The 21827-nt window shown below is 42.2% G+C and overlaps 2 protein-coding genes across 3 annotated transcripts in view; one reads left to right on the top strand and one right to left on the bottom strand.

The window, feature by feature from the left end:
* LOC143283172 (uncharacterized) overlaps positions 1-17129 on the top strand; it is a 49285-nt gene extending 32156 nt beyond the window's left edge. The window contains exon 10 of the mRNA XM_076589344.1: positions 15993-17129. Within this exon, the coding sequence (XP_076445459.1) occupies positions 15993-16002 (10 nt within the window). The 3' untranslated portion in view covers positions 16003-17129. The remainder of the gene's footprint in view (positions 1-15992) is intronic.
* A 124-nt stretch (positions 17130-17253) lies between these two features.
* Positions 17254-21827, bottom strand: part of LOC143283170 (uncharacterized) — a 129560-nt gene continuing 124986 nt past the window's right edge. For both annotated transcript variants that reach the window (XM_076589339.1, XM_076589338.1), the window contains exon 23: positions 17254-17466. In XM_076589339.1, the coding sequence (XP_076445454.1) occupies positions 17406-17466 (61 nt within the window). In that variant the 3' untranslated portion in view covers positions 17254-17405. The remainder of the gene's footprint in view (positions 17467-21827) is intronic.

Below are 21827 nucleotides of genomic sequence, written 5' to 3' on the forward strand. Positions count from 1 at the left end.
GAAGGGAGATAGAGAGTTGGTTTTAGTCCGTTTTAAGCATCTGACTGTGTTCTATCACTGTGCAAAGTTTGAAGTCAATTGAGTTAAAACTTTAGAAATTATGCTGACATTTGATAACCAACCCATCTCGCGACCACGCGTACAGTCATCTAAAGAAAATATTTTTTTTAAATACTTAGATATACATAACAAGATTTTTGTTTATTGGCTCTAAAAGTATGATAACCAGACTGCAAGTTCACCAAAAATCAACAAAATCAGGAGATATTTAGAATTTGAAACCTAAAAACAAAAATGAAGAAAAAATGTTAAAAATCACCTAACAAGCTGCTTGTTAATTGTATGTTTAATAAAATTTTGCATTTTCTCGTGAAGTGTAGAGAACAATGCCGAGCACACTTGATGTGTGGCCTTCCAAAGATGTCCTTAGAATTGGATTTCTTAATATCAATCATGTTGTTAGTAAACTGACAGATGTATCGCTTATTTTACATAATTCCGGTGCGTATTTTCATGTTTTTGGTATAGCTGAATCTCGATTATCTCACAATATATGTGATTCTGAACTAAAAATGACGGTATAATGTTGTCCGTAGAGATCCTACGCGTACTATGGAAACAGGGTTATTGATATATGTCCACCAGAGCATTAATTTTAAACAAGTGCACCTCCCTGATCTTCATTGTATTGAATCTTTATGGATACAAGTCAACTTAAAAAGATGTAAACCAGTTCATTTAGGTTTTATTTATAGAAATCCAGCTGAATATGTTCATTGGAGGGACAATTTTACTCTTTTGATGGAGGACGTTACTTCTTTTTCTGAAGAATTAATATTATTGGGCGACTTCAATATTGATTTATTAAAACCTAATAAATTATGGACACATACTGTGGAATCATTTCATCTTACCCAATTGATAGATAAGCCAACCAGAATCACTCCATCTTCACAATCTCTTATTGATCACATTTATGCATCTACAATACATAATAAAGTTGAGATATGTTCACCAGATTATGGTTGCAGTGACCGCTTTCCTATTTGTTTAACATGGTTAAAGAAAGGTGTCAAAGTTCCAAGAAATTGTCACACATTAATTAAATATAGAGACTTTTCAAAATTCAATCCTGATAAGTTTTTGTTTGATTTAATTAATTCGCATATTTCTGTTGTTTATCAGTTCACAGATCCTGATGAGGCATTTGAAGTTTGGTATCATATTTTTTAAATGTATATGATAAAAATGCTCCATTAAAATCTAAACGTGTTAGTATTAATTCGAAAGTACCACAAGATCTTCAAAAAGCCATGGATTTAAGAGATGCATTACTAAAAACAGGAACCAAAGAAGAGTATGCTAGACAAAGGAATTTGGTTTAATACCTGAAGCGTGTGGCTAAAAAGAAATTTTCAAGAACTAGTTTCTTCAAAAGCTGATAGTAAATCAATCTGGAAAGCGATAAACCAGATCACTAATCGTAATGCCAATACTAAAAGTACATCAGTCAGTGATATGTCTCCTGATAAACTTAATAGACATTTTTGTGAAATAGGTAGTTAAACTGTAAAATCTGATAGGTATCTAAATAATACTCTTGAAGGTTTAAGTGAATTCTGTATGTCAAAAAATATTTCGTCTGACTCACAAATTCCCTTAATGGCTGTTCATGAAGTTTGCAATGCATTATCACACTTAAAACAAACTGGAACCAGAGGCTTGGATGGAATTGATAGTAAAATTTTGAAACTTTCTGCACCAGTTGTTTCTGAAACCCTTACATTTACAATTTATGTATAACGAAAAATCAGTTTCCCAAGGCATTTAAACTGGCAAAAGTCATCCCGCTGTACAAGTCAGGAGATCAAACAGAGCCTTCAAATTATAGACCAATTTCAATCTTGTCTACTTTGTCAAAACCCATAGAAACCCACATTAATAAACACATTTTTAGTCATTTTAATTCCTTTAATCTGTTTCATCCAAGTCAGTCTGGTTTCAGACCTAATCATTCATGCCACACTGCACTAACATCCTTAGTTGACAAGTGGCTGACTAATATAAGTAATAATAACTTTACTGGAGTTCTGTTTGTAGACTTCGCAAAAGCCTTTAATGTGATTGATCTTGCACTTCTTCTTAAAAAACTTAGAATTTATGGCTTATCAAGCAATACATTAGATCTCTTGAACTCATTTTTATCTGATAGGAAACAGCTGGTGATAATTAATGGAAAAGAATCTTCTCTATTACCTTTTGAATATGGTGTTCCTCAGGGTTCTGTGTTGGGACCAATATTGTTTTCCATTTATATAAATGATTTACCTTTATTTATCACTGCATTATGTGAACTGTTTGCTGATGATACGACTTTACACGTTGACAATTCTAAACTCTCTGAAGTTTCCAGAACATTGCAGGTAAGTATTAATCAGTTAACTGATTGGTCTGAACTAAACCACATGAGTTTGCATCCACAAAAAACCAAATACATGTTGATTACAACCAGACAGAAGCGTCAAACTCTTGCATCTAATTCCTCCTCCCTTTTTATAAATGGCAAAGTCATTGACGTCGACAGTCACAAGGTTCTTGGGGTAATTATTGATAACAACTTGACCTGGTCTGATCACATATCAATGTTATGTAAAACTATTTCCACAAAGGTATATCAACTTTCTAAAATAAAACATTTTTTTAAATTTACATACTCGAAAAATATTTGTTCACGCCTACATTGAATCTTATATAAACTATGCCTCAACTGTCTGGGATTCAGCGAGTGATAACATCCTAAAACCACTCCTAAGTCTTCATAGGCATGCTCTTAAATTAGTTATTCTAAAATCGTCCTCTTTATATGTGTAAAAAGGTTGTTGTTGGGAGGGTGTTGTTGTTCGCTTCTAACAGAAGAGAGAGAGGGAGAACAGACAGGGGGATATAGGATCAACCAATGATGCACTCACTCACTCTCTCCTCACATCAATAGCAGGGCCACATGGAGTGGTTTTTATAGAGTGTTTACTTTACAATACAGCACACAGTAAAAAGTTCACCCTACACCTAAAGCAGCACCTATAAGCAGCACCTATAACAAATCAAACATGTGTTCCACAACACTTGCTGTTACCCCCATGTGCACACACACACACACATGAAAAACCCTCAACACACACTGACATTGTGTTAGCCTATAGATCTGTTCAGTTCACACTGAACCAACACCACCTATTACATACAAAACAAGTAATACATCAAAAATACAGAACAAGATATCTGTAACCAAATAGAAGTGGGAGGGTGGAGGGGGGGGGGGGGACTCAAGATTTAGGCCAGTACTTCTCTCAGTGGGTAGCTTTCACACATTAACCCCTTTTCTTTCCACAAGCCACAAGATCAACTTAAACTGGCTGTCCACTGACACAAACATAGTTTCCCAACACAACTAAGTTATCAACATAACATAAAACCATTACAAGTCATGTACTCACAGCCCAACAGGGATTTCCTTGCTCCTCACATCACTGATCAGTCAGTCACCCTGTGTCAGTCAGTTCTTCTGGGAGACAGCTAAGAACTGGCTGTGCTGACTGGTTTTATCCCTTCCCCCAACATACTGTGTATACTAATGCAAGCTACAACACTCACTCCCCAACTAGTTGAACTGAAATAACCAATCTTTGCTTGTCCTAACGACGCTATGTGAATGACTGACAGATTCACTGCTTGATCCCAATTCGTCCAATCCAACAGACTGATCTGATTCGCTACAATTCAACCCATTTGTCTATACACATTCTATGATGACAAGTTCACCCGTTTACGTCACAAAGAGATTGGGGAGACAGGACAATACAACTTTCGGCATGTTAGCCGGCTTGATCAAAGTTCGCATTAGCATAAATTCTCCCTAGCTTTCGTTCCGAAGTCCCGCCATCTACGTCAGTTGCGTTCGTGGAGGGGAGATGGGGAATGACTTGAAAGACGGGCCGCCACACGGGATGTTCTGCTCAGCACGGGTATCGCGGCAGACATCACGTAACTGCACGTGTTCCTATAGCTGGGGCGGGTGACGCCGCATCGCTGACCAAAGAGGGCCGACTAGGGAGTAGGGTTGAGGAGGGAGGGTGGCGCGGGTGTCGGCGCAACCTCAAAGACTGGGCTTTGGACGGAGCGGGAAGGGAGATAAGAAGGAGGAGGGGGGAGGGGACGGAGTGTGGGTGGTGGGGGGTGACACTGCTGGCACACTATAACACCCACCCCCGGCTTTTGAATGCAATGTCCTCATTGCTGCTGACCACATGCTGACCAATGCCATCATCAATTAATGCTAATGGGGAGATTAGTTCTCTTACCCAAAAATTAGCAGAAACATAAACATGTGAAAATGAAGACATTACAGGACAAAAGAAACCACCATAAATACATTTCAAAATGATAAAGCTGTACATAACACCATAACCCAGAAAAGCATACATAAAAAAAAAAAATCAAACAGAGCTACACAACGCAAAAATCAACAGAGTTCCAGCTGACACACATCAGCAGCCACAAGCCCTGGAATGAAGGAAAAACACAAAACAGCATAGCATGACATACACAATTTTCCTCATTTCCAATATTCCCCTAGCAGGCTACAGCTACAATTTTATCCCATGCTGGATGACTAGCCTTGCCCCTGTTGCTAACCCTACAGGTTGACCCTGACAGTTTCCCACCCCTGTCAGTCTGATCTGGGACCATGGCACCTGCGCATGTCCCGTGCACCCAAGGCTTCGGATGAGACCTGGTGCTAGTCTCACACAACCTTGAGAACACCAGTTGGTGTGACCCTCTGGGAGACTCGACTGCATCCTGGCAGTCTCCATCACCTGTGCCTTCCCGCGTGGCACAAGTACCAGGAACACCTGGATCAGGTGGTATGGGCAGCAGCACCCATTCACCCTGGCAAGGATCATCCTTACAGTCAGCTATTGTTCTGACTGGAGTCTTTTCATTCGGACTCGGATCCTGCCCCCTGAGACTGTTGGGCAAGTCTCTCTGGTTCTCATTGTGGGAATCTTTGTGTTTTTCCTTGGGGAGAACCTTGCCCACATTTTGGGGAAATCCCATTTCCCACCACTGACTGACCTTTCCCTTTCCTACCTCTGTTCCTTCTCTTCCTACCCACAGCCCTGTTCTCTAGCACAGCCCCATCTCTCTGACTGACTAAATCTGACACTAACCCCTGCATGGACCTAATACTCTCTTCTAACAGTAACAGTTTATCTCCTAACTGTGCCGTCTGTTCCCTGGCCTGTTGCTGTCGTTGGTCCTCCTCCATCTCTCGCTGCAGCCTCACGGCTTCATCCCTCGCCTGGATGAAGGTGGTGTGTGGCTCCCTCCTCACTACCTGGCGCAGCTCCCTTTTCAGCAGGAGGTTCCAGAGGCCATCAATGAAGTGGTCCCTCAGCATCTCAGCGGTGAGGGCCCCAGTGCTCTTCGTCTGGATGATCCTCCCCATGCTGCACAGAGCATGGGAGTAGTCCAAGGTGGACTCCTCTGGCAACTGCTCCCTGCTGAAGAAGGTGGACAGCAGTGTGGTGACACGCCGCCCGTCACCGAACACCCCCAGCAGAATGTTGATCACCTTCTCTGGGGTGTTGGTCTCCTCCAGGTCCCGCAGCATCAGCTCCCTGCGTGCGGTTCCCTGCAGATGGCTGTAAATGAAGAAAGCAGCCATCTCGTCTCCCATGGGGTACGCAGCCAGGACTCTCTTCGCCTCCACGATGAAGTCCTCAGCCGACATCTCACCTGGCTCACCAGTGAATACTGGCAGTGTGGGTGCTACGTACCACCCCATGGGAAACTCCTGCGCCATTGTAGTTGGGGTTGTCATCTCTGGGCTGTGCTACCTGGCTGTGTGCTGCTTAAGTCCTACCTAACGCTTAACCTGCCTATTGTGTCAGTAAATCACTCTACCTGCCTATCCTGTCGGCGACGCCAAGTTGTAAAAAGGTTGTTGTTGGGAGGGTGTTGTTGTTCGCTTCTAACAGAAGAGAGAGGGGGAGAACAGACAGGGGGATATAGGATCAACCAATGATGCACTCACTCACTCTCTCCTCACATCAATAGCAGGGCCACATGGAGTGGTTTTTACAGAGTGTTTACTTTACAATACAGCACACAGTAAAAAGTTCACCCTACACCTAAAGCAGCACCTATAAGCAGCACATAGTAAAAGTTCACCCTACACCTAAAGCAGCACCTATAAGCAGCACACCTGGAACACAAACACACAACCAAAACCCAGGTCAGATAAAATCTCAAATATCTGGACATCACTGACATAAAAGGCCTATACCCTCTCAGCACCTTTCATCACATGTCCACCAGTATGCACTCCTCTTACACATAGATCTATGCGAGGAAATACAAGCTTCATCAAGCTTACCTGCCACCAGCAGTGACATAACAATTACCATACTGTGCACAAAACACATCACTGACCAGTACAACTCTGTGTTCCAACTCATGTTACCCATCATCCAATTAAACTGTGTGTTACCATTACCAAACAAATCTCTTTGTCTTCACAAGGTATACCACCGACACAAGTACATGTAAGGAAATTATTACTTCCAACATATCTCTGGTAAACAGCAATATGCAACCATATAGCACTGACCCTCAGTGCTCTCATTGTTAACCAACTCATTAATCACATTAAAATATGCTTTCCCACTTTGTCTGAACAAAGTAAACCACTAACACAAAGCACAACTCCTACACATGTTACCACAACTACCAACAAATCAAACATGTGTTCCACAACACTTGCTGTTACCCCCATGTGCACACACACACACATGAAAAACCCTCAACACACACTGACATTGTGTTAGCCTATAGATCTGTTCAGTTCACACTGAACCAACACCACCTATTACATACAAAACAAGTAAGTAATACATCAAAAATACAGAACAAGATATCTGTAACCAAATAGAAGTGGGGGGGGGGGGGGGACTCAAGATTTAGGCCAGTACTTCTCTCAGTGGGTAGCTTTCACACATTAACCCCTTTTCTTTCCACAAGCCACAAGATCAACTTAAACTGGCTGTCCACTGACATAAAACATAGTTTCCCAACACAACTAAGTTATCAACATAACATAAAACCATTACAAGTCATGTACTCACAGCCCAACAGGGATTTCCTTGCTCCTCACATCACTGATCAGTCAGTCACCCTGTGTCAGTCAGTTCTTCTGGGAGACAGCTAAGAACTGGCTGTGCTGACTGGTTTTATCCCTTCCCCCAACATACTGTGTATACTAATGCAAGCTACAACACTCACTCCCCAACTAGTTGAACTGAAATAACCAATCTTTGCTTGTCCTAATGACGGTATGTGAATGACTGACAGATTCACTGCTTGATCCCAATTCGTCCAATCCAACAGACTGATCTGATTCGCTACAATTCAACCCATTTGTCTATACACATTCTATGATAAGTTCACCCGTTTACGTCACAAAGAGTTTGGGGAGACAGGACAATACAACTTTCGGCATGTTAGCCGGCTTGATCAAAGTTCGCATTAGCATAAATTCTCCCTAGCTTTCGTTCCGAAGTCCCGCCATCTACGTCAGTTGCGTTCGTGGAGGGGAGATGGGGAATGACTTGAAAGACGGGCCGCCACACGGGATGTTCTGCTCAGCACGGGTATCGCGGCAGACATCACGTAACTGCACGTGTTCCTATAGCTGGGGCGGGTGACGCCGCGTCGCTGACCAAAGAGGGCCGACTAGGGAGTAGGGGTGAGGAGGGAGGGTGGCGCGGGTGTCGGCGCAACCTCAAAGACTGGGCTTTGGACGGAGCGGGAAGGGAGATAAGAAGGAGGGGTGGGGAGGGGGGAGGGGACGGGGACGGAGTGTGGGTGGTGGGGGTGACACTGCTGGCACACTATAACATATGTTTCTGATTATATAGAACTTGATATATTGGCATTGAAAATTAAACTTAAATATAATAAAGCCATATTTATGTTCAAAATATTATCAGGTTATGCCCCACCCTCTCTCATAAGTAATTTTCCAGTAAATAGTCACCGTCGCACACGTAAAATAACCTTGCCTCGGCCAAGAATTGATCTTTATAAAACAAGTCTCACATATTCTGGTGGATATTTATGGAATTCTATTTCATCTACACTTAATATAAACTCCAGTCTCAGTGTCTTCAAAAGACTATATCATAAACATCTAATGTCAGAGCTAATTTCTATGAATTCTTGAAATTACTGAGACTGATAAACAAATGATGTATTCTCAATATCCTTGTCTATTTGTCTATCTCCTTTTCCCCTTCCTCTTTTCTTCCCTCCTCTCCTCTTCCTCTCTCTCTCTCTCAACAGTTTTCCTCTCTTTCCTTCCTCATATCTCTTCCTCTCTTACCTTCTTCTTCCCTCTGTCCTTCACGCAAAAGCAATGTTACTTTGTGGGGAACTGTGTATTTTCTGTGCCATTTATTGTTCTTGTTGTTGTTGCCATGCAAAGTGGGTTTTTTTCCTTCTTTTTTCAGTCTTTTGTATTTCCTAGATTAGTTTGTACGTTTTCTTTACGAGGGTAGGATGAAAACAGGCCGATAAGTGCCTAATCCTTTTCCCTCAATAAAAAAGTTTCCATTTCCATTTCCGTTTCTCTCTCTCTCTCTCTCACACACACACACGTTTGAACAGAAGCTGCATATTCCATGTTGATGGGGCTAATGACTAGATCTTCAGGTAGATGGTTGTTGATCGCACAATGTGCGTGCATATGCATAAGAAACCCCCCCCTCCCCCCCCCCCCCCCCCCCCCCAAACATTTGCTTCTGGTGTATCAGGCTTTTTCCACCTGCTCATTGGCTTATTCCAGCTCCACCAATCCCAGACTTTGGCATCTGCCTCTCTCGCGCACGCCCCCTCTTTCCTTGCCTTTGGTGAGTTCAGCAATATTGGGTCAATGTTGCCAGCTCCAAATGATAATTATTACTGGTCAGCAGTTCACGGCAATGCAAGGGAGGTAACTAGCTTTTAACTCTTTCCGACTTACATGGTAGCGTCGTGCTCTCCCTTGAGTTGATTTTTTTTTTTTTTTTTTTTTTCCGCTTTCATTAATTAATTTTTCCCGTTGTCTCCCGAATTTTATTTTCGTCGTGCTCCATCTCTCGTCTAGCCACATCCCCTATAACATTCTGAGCGCATTGCATTGCATTTCATTGCACTGAATTGCATCACATTGCACTGTACTAGACTGGACTGTATTGTGTTGTGTTGCACTAAATATTTTTAATTTTATTGCAGTGCATTGTATTGGTTTGTATTGCATTGCGTTGTGTTGTGTTCAGTTGTACTTGTACTGCACTTTACTGTATTGCACTGCAGTGCATTGCATTGTGTTGTATTGTCTTACTCTTTTGTCACAAAAGATTTCTCTGGGTGAAATTTGGGTAGTGCGCTTTGATACTCCCCGTGTCGATACTCCCCCCTTGTCGATACTCCCCCCGTGTCGATACTTCCCTGGCTTGTTAATCCCTCTCAAAAGGGGAGTATCAAAACTGGGGAGTATCAACACAGGGGAGTATTGAGACAGGGGAGTATCGACACGGGGGTGGGTGGGGGGGGGGTATTGACACAGGGGAGTATTGACACGGGGGGTATTGAGACAGGGGAGTATTGAAACGGTGGAGTATCGACACAGGGGAGTGTCGACACGGGGGAGTGTCGACATGGGGGAGTATTGACATGGGGGAGTATTGACACGGGGGAGTATCGACACAGGAGAGTATTGACACAGGGGAGCATCGACACGGGGGGTATTGACACGGGGGAGTATTGACAGGGGAGTATTGACACAAGGGTATCGACACAGGGGAGTATTGACAGAGAGGAGTATTGACACAGGGGAGTATTGACAGAGAGGAGTATTGACACGGAGTATCGACTCAGGGGGGGGGGGGTGTATTGACACAGGGGAGTATTGACATGGGGGGGGGGGGGGTATTGACACGGTGGAGTATCGACATGGGGGGGAGTATTGACATGGGGGAGTATCGACATGGGGGGTATTGACACGGGGAGTATTGAGACAGGGGAGTATAGACACGGGGGAGTATCGCCATGGGGGGGTATTGACACGCTCGGGCTGACCCCCCTCTCCCCCACGAACCTATGAATATATACGTTCGTGGCACTCCCCAGGGAGAGCTTGTCGCTACAGTGAGAGTGCTACCATTTTCTTCTTCTCTGACTGCAAGTGTCCTTGTTTTCCCACCTTAGTGGATTTTTCGACAGCATTTTACCAGGAAGAAGACCTTTGTTGCTGTGGTTTCTTTTACATGCCCTAAGAGCATACTGTTTACGGGTCTTCGGTTTATCGTCTCACCCGAATGAGTTTCCCACCTGGTGTCCCAAACCTGTTATCTTGATTTCCACTCACACTGATGGTAACTTAATTTGCTAGCTGACTACGATAACTTGTGCTAATGCTGGTTTAGTTCTGTGAAGATTTTCTATTTTTCTGTTCAAGCAGGCACTGTAATAATAGTCATCAGTGGTTGTGTAAATTGTGGTAATATCACTGTTGTCATCTCAATGAGAAAATTATGATATTGAACACTTTTTTTTCGCTGCTGGAGTGTTCACTGATTTAATTTTATGTGTAGTTTGCCTTCCTTTATTTCAACACACACCCTCACACACACACACACACACACACACACACACACACACACACTTATATACACACACACTGGGACACACAAAGACACACATACACACACAGAGACAAAAATACCATACCTTCAGTGAAGTTGGAAAGTTGGGTATGTCAAAGTACAAGTTGACATGTGCATAGAGGATGCGTAGACAGGGAAACATGATGCGACCCGACAAAAATTTCTCATTTTACTTTTAGAGAGGTTTATTCATTCCAGCCAAATCTTTTTGTCATGAATATGAGCTAAACAGGTGCAATCTCCATTGTTTGCATGATACATAAGATACTGATCCTTGAAATGACTCGATAGTAGTGTAGGGACTCCTCTTATTGGTGGCCTCATAGCGACTGACATTGATAACTTCTTGTGGGCTGCTGGTGCTGTGACTGTTATCAACAAAACTGGATGTTTCCACACACAGAGGGGGGGAGGGGGGAGAGACAGACAGACAGACAGACACAAAAAATCAGATGAAAGGGTTGAAAGAGGGATTATCGAGTCCGTTCAAACACATATGCAAAAATACACCCCAGACACTGTGGTTTTCCAAGCTTTTAATATTTTGGCTTGAATTGCACTACAGAAAGTGATTTAAAATGTTGAAAGAACAGAGAAATGTATAAATATGTACGCATGTGTGTGCATGCGTGTGTGCGTGTGTAATATATATATATATATATATATACATATATATAATCCATAATCACAGATTATATCACGAAACACAGATTATATCACAGTCACTGGACACTCATTGCAAAAAGAAGTTACTACGTTTTTTAGAGAGAGACACACACAGAGAGCGAGAGAGAGAGTGAAAGGGGGGAGAGAGTGAGTGAGAGAGAGAGAGTCAGTGAAAGACAGAGTCAAATACAAGTTTGAAAAGACAAAGACTAACAGAATACAAACACTTACTTTCACAGCTTTAACCATACAAACTCCCTAATACTTTCTCACACCGTAGCATATTTTCCCACAAATACACCCAACCCAAATAAAACTACTTTTAAGCGACATTGCATATCAGGCAGTAACCAATACATAATGCGATGATCTAGTGAATACACATCTCAAAATAATGACATCCCATAATATAACAACGGTAGATTATTGTATCCACTGGTTTTCTTTTCTTGACTATTTCCTTTCCTTTTATCTTCTTTTCTTGACTATTTCCTTTCCTTTCCATCTTCTTTTCTTGACTATTTCCTTTCCTTTCCATCTTCTTTTCTTGACTATTTCCTTTCCTTTTATCTTCTTTTCTTGACTATTTCCTTTCCTTTTATCTTCTTTTCTTGACCATTTCCTTTCCTTTCCATCTTCTTTTCTTGACCATTTCCTTTCCTTTTATCTTCTTTTCTTGACCATTTCCTTTCCTTTTATCTTCTTTTCTTGACTATTTCCTTTCCTTTTATCTTCTTTTCTTGACCATTTCCTTTCCTTTTATCTTCTGTTTATGTGTTTCTCCATTCTAACAGTGCACAAACTTAAAAATCAACATGAACATGTATAGACTGTTAGAACCACTCCATTCTAACACTGTATAACAGTGCACAAACTGAAAACAAAAACAAACATGAACATGTGTAGACTGTTAGAACCACTCCATTCTAACAATGCACAAACTTAAAAAACAAACATGAACATGTATAGACTGTTAGAACCACTCCATTCTAACAGTGCACAAACTAAAAAAAAAACAACAACATGAACATGTATAGCCTGTTAGAACCAGTGATACAACATACTGTAATGCACTACATATCAGACAATAGAGTATAACTCGTGTGCAGACAGAACCTACATGCATATTTCACAGTAACGTGAATGTGGTTTGCAATGTGAAGAATTAAAAGAAGGGGGGTGTAAATACATCAATCCATTTTGATGAAAGTAAAATTTCAAAATACTGGATACAAATTCATAATAAGAATCTGAAAACAGATCATTAAAGGAAAGAGTAAATATTTGGAATATGGACGGACAACTAACATAATGAAAAGATTCCCATGAGATGTAAAATATGTGGAAGGTAACAAAGGGAAGAGTGACTATGTTTAATAAACTTATAAAAGACAAGGAAGTAAGGAGCAAAAGAAAGAATGACAATATATATATATATATATATATATATATATATAAAACGTTTCCTGAAAACAAAAGAATATTGCATGCTTTAAACATCAAGAGATCTGATCCTTTAGGAATACAATGGGTAGATATTAAATTAAACCATCAAAGATCAGCTGCTTCCTTTAGGAATATAATGGGTAGATATTAATTTAAACCATCAAAGATCAGCTGCTTCCTTTAGAAATATAATGGGTAGATATTAAATTAAACCATCAAAGATCAGCCGCTGTCCTGACCAGTTAAACATACATATTCAAATTGCAGTTCTTTGTAAACACACACATCAGCAATAACCAGTCTTAAAAGATTGGCATACTTTCTCTCTCTCTCTCTCTATTCTGCTCTGATAAAATATATACGTACGTAAATGTGTGTTTGTTTAGGAACTGGATTTATGGACAGTAGTTTGTGTGTGTGTGTGTGTGTGTGTGTGTGTGTGTGAATGCAAGCAAGTTATCAAGTGTGTGAGTGTGTGCAAACAACACGTGCATGCATACATAAGTGTGTAGGCCTGTAGTATGTCTGTATGTATAGTGGGAACAGCAGTTGCCTCCTCTGCTGTTCTGATGGTCATAGTCGGACACGACTGACTATCATATATATATATATGTCTGTATGTAGAGTGTGTGTGAAGAGTGGCACATGTCTGTCTAGGTTAGTGAGAGAATCAGTGTATGTAGAGTGTGTATGAGGAGTGGCACATGTCTGTCTAGTGAGAAAATCAGAGTGTATGTAGAGTGTGTGTGAGGAGTGGAACATGGCTGTCTAGGTAGTGAGAGAATCAGTGTATGTAGAGTGTGTGTGAAGAGTGGAACATGTCTGTCTAGTGACAGAATCAGAGTGTATGTAGAGTGTGTGTGAAGAGTGGAACATGTCTGTCTAGTGAGAGAATCAGAGTGTATGTAGAGTGTGTGTGAAGAGTGGAACATGTCTGTCTAGGTAGTGACAGAATCAGAGTGTATGTAGAGTGTGTGTGAAGAGTGGAACATGTCTGTCTAGGTAGTGACAGAATCAGAGTGTATGTAGAGTGTGTGTGAAGAGTGGAACATGTCTGTCTAGGTAGTGACAGAATCAGAGTGTATGTAGAGTGTGTGTGAAGAGTGGAACATGTCTGTCTAGTGAGAGAATCAGAGTGTATGTAGAGTGTGTGTGAAGAGTGGAACATGGCTGTCTAGTGAGAGAATCAGAGTGTATGTAGAGTGTGTGTGAAGAGTGGAACATGTCTGTCTAGGTTAGTGAGAGAATCAGAGTGTATGTAGAGTGTGTGTGAAGAGTGGAACATGTCTGTCTAGTGAGAGAATCAGTGTATGTAGAGTGTGTGTGAAGAGTGGAACATGGCTGTCTAGTGAGAGAATCAGTGTATGTAGAGTGTGTGTGAAGAGTGGAACATGTCTGTCTAGTGAGAGAATCAGTGTATGTAGAGTGTGTGTGAAGAGTGGAACATGGCTGTCTAGTGAGAGAATCAGTGTATGTAGAGTGTGTGTGAAGAGTGGAACATGTCTGTCTAGGTAGTGAGAGAATCAGAGTGTATGTAGAGTGTGTGTGAAGAGTGGAACATGTCTGTCTAGGTTAGTGAGAGAATCAGAGTGTATGTAGAGTGTGTGTGAAGAGTGGAACATGTCTGTCTAGGAAGTGAGAGAATCAGTGTATGTAGAGTGTGTGTGAAGAGTGGAACATGGCTGTCTAGTGAGAGAATCAGTGTATGTAGAGTGTGTGTGAAGAGTGGAACATGTCTGTCTAGGTAGTGAGAGAATCAGAGTGTATGTAGAGTGTGTGTGAAGAGTGGAACATGTCTGTCTAGGAAGTGAGAGAATCAGTGTATGTAGAGTGTGTGTGAAGAGTGGAACATGGCTGTCTAGTGAGAGAATCAGTGTATGTAGAGTGTGTGTGAAGAGTGGAACATGGCTGTCTAGTGAGAGAATCAGTGTATGTAGAGTGTGTGTGAAGAGTGGAACATGTCTGTCTAGGTAGTGAGAGAATCAGAGTGTATGTAGAGTGTGTGTGAAGAGTGGAACATGTCTGTCTAGGAAGTGAGAGAATCAGTGTATGTAGAGTGTGTGTGAAGAGTGGAACATGTCTGTCTAGGTAGTGAGAGAATCAGTGTATGTAGAGTGTGTGTGAAGAGTGGCACATGTCTGTCTGGTGAGAGAATCAGTGTATGTAGAGTGTGTGTGAAGAGTGGCACATGTCTGTCTAGTGAGAGAATCAGTGTATGTAGAGTGTGTGTGAAGAGTGGAACATGTCTGTCTAGGTAGTGAGAGAATCAAAGTGTATGTAGAGTGTGTGTGAAGAGTGGCACATGTCTGTCTGGTGAGAGAATCAGAGTGTATGTAGAGTGAAGAGTGGCACATGTCTGTCTAGGAAGTGAGAGAATCGGAGGGTCTGGTATCCACTCCAGCAGTCAACAGAATTTTCTCCAGCTCCACTAGACCTTGAGGGGTGGTGTGGATGCTAGCTGTTCAGATGAGACGATGAAATGAGGCCCTGTGTGCAGCACACACTTAACGCTTGTAAACAATGAGGCCTGGGCATCAAACGATTATCAGTATCGGTATCAGTCGCTCCTGGAGGTGTCACAAATCCATATACGCTACACCGTATCTGCCAAGCAGATGCCTGACCAGCAGCGTAAGCCAGCGCGCCAATCAAATGATCAGCAAATAGTAAAGAGTGGTAACTCTCTTCATTCACAAGGTACACAACTTCAAGTCAATGCCGGCCTCATTGTTTATTAATTTCAAGTCGAAAAACCACCGAGGCACCCATGTGTGTGTTCTGTGTTGTCCGCATGTTCTGTGTGGCTTGTTCAGGATTAAAAAGGCTATGCCAGTCTTGAATAAAAGCTAATTTGTGTTTGCACGTTTCTTCTGTCTTTGCTGCTGTGTGCACATGTCAGATGATCGGTACAAGGACAGGCCCGGCGCTTCCTTTTTTTTTTCTTTTTTTTAAAATATTTTTTAGGAAGTGTCTGGTTTTGTTCCAATGTACCTTTTATTTTTACCTGTGTGCTAGCTGAATCAGTAGCGTAAGCAGCATTGACCTGAAGTTATGTACCTTGTCAATGGAGAGAGTTACCACTCTTTGCAATTTGTCAATCAAGGTGCTTTGTCACAGCGCTGTCTGAAGCACCACCGCACCACCTGCACCACCCGCCCTGCCATGTGCTGGCTGCTCTGCCGCGTCCCTGAGGGTCTGGGTTCGAATCCTGGTCTTCCCCTCTCTCCCAAGCTTATCTGGAAAATCAAACTGAGCGTCTAGTCAGTCAGATCAGACTGATAAACCGAAGTCCTGTGTGCAGCGCACAGAAAAAGAACCCATGGCAACGTAAAGTATTGTCCTGTGGCAAACTGTGAAGAAGAAATCCACTATGACAGGTACAAGAATGTATAATTGTGATATGCCCTCAAGGCCTGACTAAAGGTGTTAGGTTATGCTGCCAGCCAGGCATCTGAGAGGTGGTGTAGCATGTATGGATTTGTCCGAACACAGTGGCACCTCCGTGAGTAACTGAAACCGCTGTTCTCCACAGGACACCTCTTGCAAAGCACAGGACCAACGCCTCCTTCCAAAAGATCAGCAGAATTCAGAGGCAAGAAGAAGACACGAAGCTAGTTGCTAAACAAAAACAGGCATTTTTGAAAAAAAAAAAAGAACTTAAAAGGCTTGTACACGAAAAAAGATATATAAGCCTTTCAAGTCTGAAAAATGCCTGTTCAGTTTTGAGCTAACGTAAACATCTGAAAAGGAGGACGTTCTTCTCAGTGACCCTCGATTCTTAGGAACCTGTCATCATGAAACATCTGAATGTTACACAATGTTCAGTGATCCTCGATTCTTAGGAACCTGTCATCATGAAACGTCTGAATGTTACACAATGTTCAGTGATCCTCGATTCTTAGGAACCTGTCATCATGAAACGTCTGAATGTTACACAATGTTCAGTGATCCTCGATTCTTAGGAAGCTGTCATCATAAAACATCTGAATGTTACACAATGTTCAGTGATCCTCGATTCTTAGGAACCTGTCATCATGAAACATCTGAATGTTACAGAATGTTCAGCACTTGAAAAGCTTGTCTGGAACTCGAAAAAAATAAAGAAAGCATTTTAAACATGGCGAAAGTCTATTCAGTTTCAAAGTAACCTAGGAATCTAAATAAGTCTATTCAGTTCCAAGCTAATCTAGGTATGTTAATATCACAGGACGTTGAATATTAGCCAAACAATTTTATTGTCATATGTCAGTCGGGCAAATTTTACAGAGACTATTTGAGAGAGACACGTTTTCAACCAAACACTGAACATGGTAATCTTTTTTATAAAAAAAAAAAAAAAAAAAAAAAATATATATATATATATATATATATAAAGATATTCATTTTGGAGGGTAAAAAATGTCTGAAAAGCAAAAGAAAACTTCTTATTGCAACATGTTGTAACCTAGAAAGCGTTCATTGCTGTCATTGCTGTGTATTAGCAAGATGACTGTCCAGCTGTTGTTTCCTCATCAACATTCATCCTCATGTTTATTTCTTCTTCTTTACTGGCCTCTTCTTCTTCTTGTCATCTGCACTTACTCCCATCGGCCTGAAAAAACAACACCAATAGTTAATAATTCCTATTATGATTACAATGATGATGATGATGATGATGATTACTTTAAAAAATCATCATCGTTATATTTATTATCATTAATATTATTATCATTATCATTATTAATCATCAATCTTGTCTGTAAGCATACTGACAACTCATAGGTCAAATCAGTGATCCAAGTGATCTGCTTTTTGCAAAGTATGTTGATTATCAGGTCATTATCAGTGTGTTAGTATTATACACTGCCCATGCCTGACACACAGTCACTATCAAAAGACTGTCAAAACAGGGCAGTCTCTCTCTCACACACACACACACTTACACACACTTACACACACACACTTACACACACTCGCACTTACACACACACACACACACTTACACAGACTTACACTCACACAAACACACACACTTACACACACTTACACCCACACCCACACACTTACCCCCCCACACACACACACACGCACTTACACACACACACTTACAGACACTTACACACACACTTAAGTGTGTGTGTGTAAGTGCGTGTGTCTGTGCAAGTGTGTGTAACTGTGTGTGTAAGTGCGTGTGTGTGTGTAAGTGTGTGTGTGTGTAAGTGCCTGTGTGTGTACGTGTGTGTGTGTAAGTGCGTGTGTGTGTAAGTGTGTGTGTGTAGTGTGTGCGTGTAAGTGTGTGTGTGTGTAATTGTGTGTGTGTGTGTGTAAAGTGAGTGGGTGTGTAAGTGTGTGTGTAAGTGCGTGTGTGTGTAAGTGCGTGTGTGTGTAAGTGCGTGTGTGTCTGTAAGTGTGTGTGTGTGTGTGTGTGTAAGTGTGTGTGTGTGTGTGTACACACACACTTACACACACACACACACTTACTCACACACACACACACACACTTACTTACACACACACACACACTTACACACACACGCACTTACACACACACACACTCTTACACACAGACACACACATACACACACACACTTACACACACACACACACACACTTAAGTGTGAGTGTGTGTAAGTGTGTGTGTGTGTCTGTGGGGAGGTAGGTGTGTGTATGTGTCTGCGTGTGTGTGTGTTGTGTGTGTGTGTGTAAGTTTGTGTGTGTGTGTAAGTGCGTGTGTGTGTGTGTAAGTGCGTGTGTATGTGTGTAAGTGCGTGTGTGTGTGTAAGTGTGTGTGTACACACTTACACACACACACACTTACACACACACACACACACTTACACACACACACACTTACACACACTCTTACACACACAAACACTTACTCACACTCACTCTTACACACACACACACACTTACACACACACACTTCAGTGTATGTGTGTGTGTGTAAGTGCGTGTGTGTGTGTGTGGGTGTGTACGTGTGTGTGTATGTGTGCGTCCGTGTAAGTGTGTGTGTGTAAGTGTGTGTGTGAGTGTGTGTGTCTGTAAGTGTGTGTGCGTGTGTGTGTAAATGTGTGTGTAAGAGCGTGTGTGTGTGTAAGTGCGTGTGTGTGTGTGTAAGTGTGTGTGTACACACACACACACTTACACACACACACACACGCACTTACACACACACACACACACTTACACACACACACTTACACACACTCACACACACTTACACACACACTCATACACACACACTTACCCAGTCACACACACACACTCTTACACACAAACACACACTTACATAGACACTTACACACACACAGACACTTACACACACACACACTTCAGTGTAAGTGTGTGGTGTGTAAGTGCGTGTGTGCGTGTAAGTGTATCTGTGTAAGTGTGTGTGTGTACGTGCGTGTGTGTGTGTAAGTGTGTGTGTACACACACACACACTTACACACACACTTACACACACACACTTACACTCTTACACACACACACGTACACACACACACACACTTACACTCACATACACACACACACTTACACAGACACACACACTTACACACACACACTTAAGTGTGTGTGTGTAAGCGTGTGTGTGTGTGTAAGTGCGTGTGTGTGTGTGTAAGTGTGTGTGTGTGTACACACACACACACTCACACACACACTTACAGACACACACACACACACTTACACATATCCACACACACTTACACATATCCACACACACTTACACACACACACATACACTTACACACACACACACACTTATACACACACACACACACACTTCAGTGTAAGTGTGTGTGTAAGTGTGTGTGTGTGTGTAAGTGTGTGCGTGTAAGTGTGTGTGTGTGTGTAAGTGTGTGCGTGTAAGTGTGTGTGTAAGTGTGTGTGTGTGTATGTGTGTGTGTGTAAGTGTGTGTGTGTAAGTGCGTGTGTGTACACACACACACGCACTTACACACACACACACACTTAACACACAACACACACACACACACACTTACACCACCACACCACTTACACACACACACACCAACTTACACACACACACCACACACTACACACACACACCTTACACACACAACACACACACACACATTCAGTGTAAGTGTGTGTGGTAAGTGTGGGTAAGTGTGTGGTGTGGTCTGTATGTGTGTGTAAGTGTGGTGTTAGTGTGTGTGTAAGTGTGTGTGTAAGTGGTGTGTGTAGTGTTGTACACAACACACTACACCACACCACAAACACACACACTACACACACCACACACACACACCACTACACACCACACCACATACAACACACTACACACAACACACACTCACAACACACCACACTTCATGTAGTGTGTGTGGAATGGTGTGTGGTGTAGTTGTGTGGTGTGTAGTGTGGTGTGTGTGTGGTAGTGTGTGTGTAAGTGGTGTTGATTAAAGCTTTCTTACCACACACACACTTACACCACACACCACTACACTACACAACACACACACACACACAGACACACACACACCACCATTAAGACACGCTTGACTTAGCGTAGTGTGTAACAAACACTAGTGTGTGTTAAGTGGGTGGTGTGTAAGTGTGTGTGTGTGTGTGTAAGTGCGGTGTGGTGTACCACACACACACTTACACACACACACACTTACACACACATACACACACACACTTACACCACTAACACACACGCACTTACACACACACACACTTACACACACTACACGCACACCACACTTAGACACAACCTTAGTGTAAGTGTGTGGGAAGTGCGTGTGTGTGTGTGGGGGTGTGTGTGTGTAGTGTGTGTGTGTGTGTGTGTTTGTGTGTGTGTGGTAAGTGTGTGTGTGTGTGTAAGTGTGTGTGTGTGTAAGTGGTGTGGTGTAAAACGTTAATTACACACCACACACACACACTTACACACACCACACTTACCACACACCATACAACACAACCACATTACACGCACTACCACACACACACACCACTTACACACACACCACTTCACACTTACACAACACTATAAACCACACAACACACACACCCCTTACACACACACACTTCAGTTGTAAGTGGTGTGGTGGTAGTGGTGTGTGTGTGTGTGTGTGTAGTGTGTGTGTTAAGTGTGTGTGTGTGTAAGGGTGGTAAGTGTGTGTGTAATGGTTGGTAGCTGTGTGTGTAAGTGTGTGTGTAACACACACACACACTTACACACCACACACACACACCAACCACACTTACACACACACCACACACCACTTACACACACACACACTTACACACACACTACACACACACACACTACACACACACTTAAACCACACATTACACCACACACACACACTTACACACACAACACACACACTTACACAACAACACAACACACACACTTACACACAACACACTTTAGTGTGTGTTGTTAGTGGTGTGTGTAAGTGCGTGTGTAAGTGTGGTGTATGTGTGGTGTGTGTAGTAAGTGGTGTAAGTGGTGGTGTAAGTGTGTTGTGTGTTGTGTAAGTGGTGTGTGTGTTGTACACACACACACTTACACACCACACTTACACACACACACTTACACACACACACACACACATACCCACACACACTACACCACTTACACACAACACTACACACACACCACACTCACACACACACTTACATTCAACACTACACACACCACCTTTAACACAATTAACACACACACAACACACACACTTACACAAAACAACACACACACTTCATGTAAGTGTGTGTATTGTGTGGTCGTTAAGTGTGTGAGTGTGTGTGTACTGTGTGTAATGTGTGTGTGTTGTGGTGTGTGTGTAATGTGTGTGGTGTAGTGTGTGTAGTGTGTAAGTGTGTGTGTGTAAGTAAGTGTGTGTAAACGTGTGTGTGTCAATGTTGTACAAAGCTTGCTGTACACACACACACACACACACACACTTACACACACACTACACACACACTTACACACAC

The sequence above is a fragment of the Babylonia areolata genome, chromosome 6 (assembly GCF_041734735.1).
Source record: "Babylonia areolata isolate BAREFJ2019XMU chromosome 6, ASM4173473v1, whole genome shotgun sequence".
In the NCBI taxonomy this organism is placed as follows: Eukaryota; Metazoa; Mollusca; class Gastropoda; order Neogastropoda; family Buccinidae; genus Babylonia; species Babylonia areolata.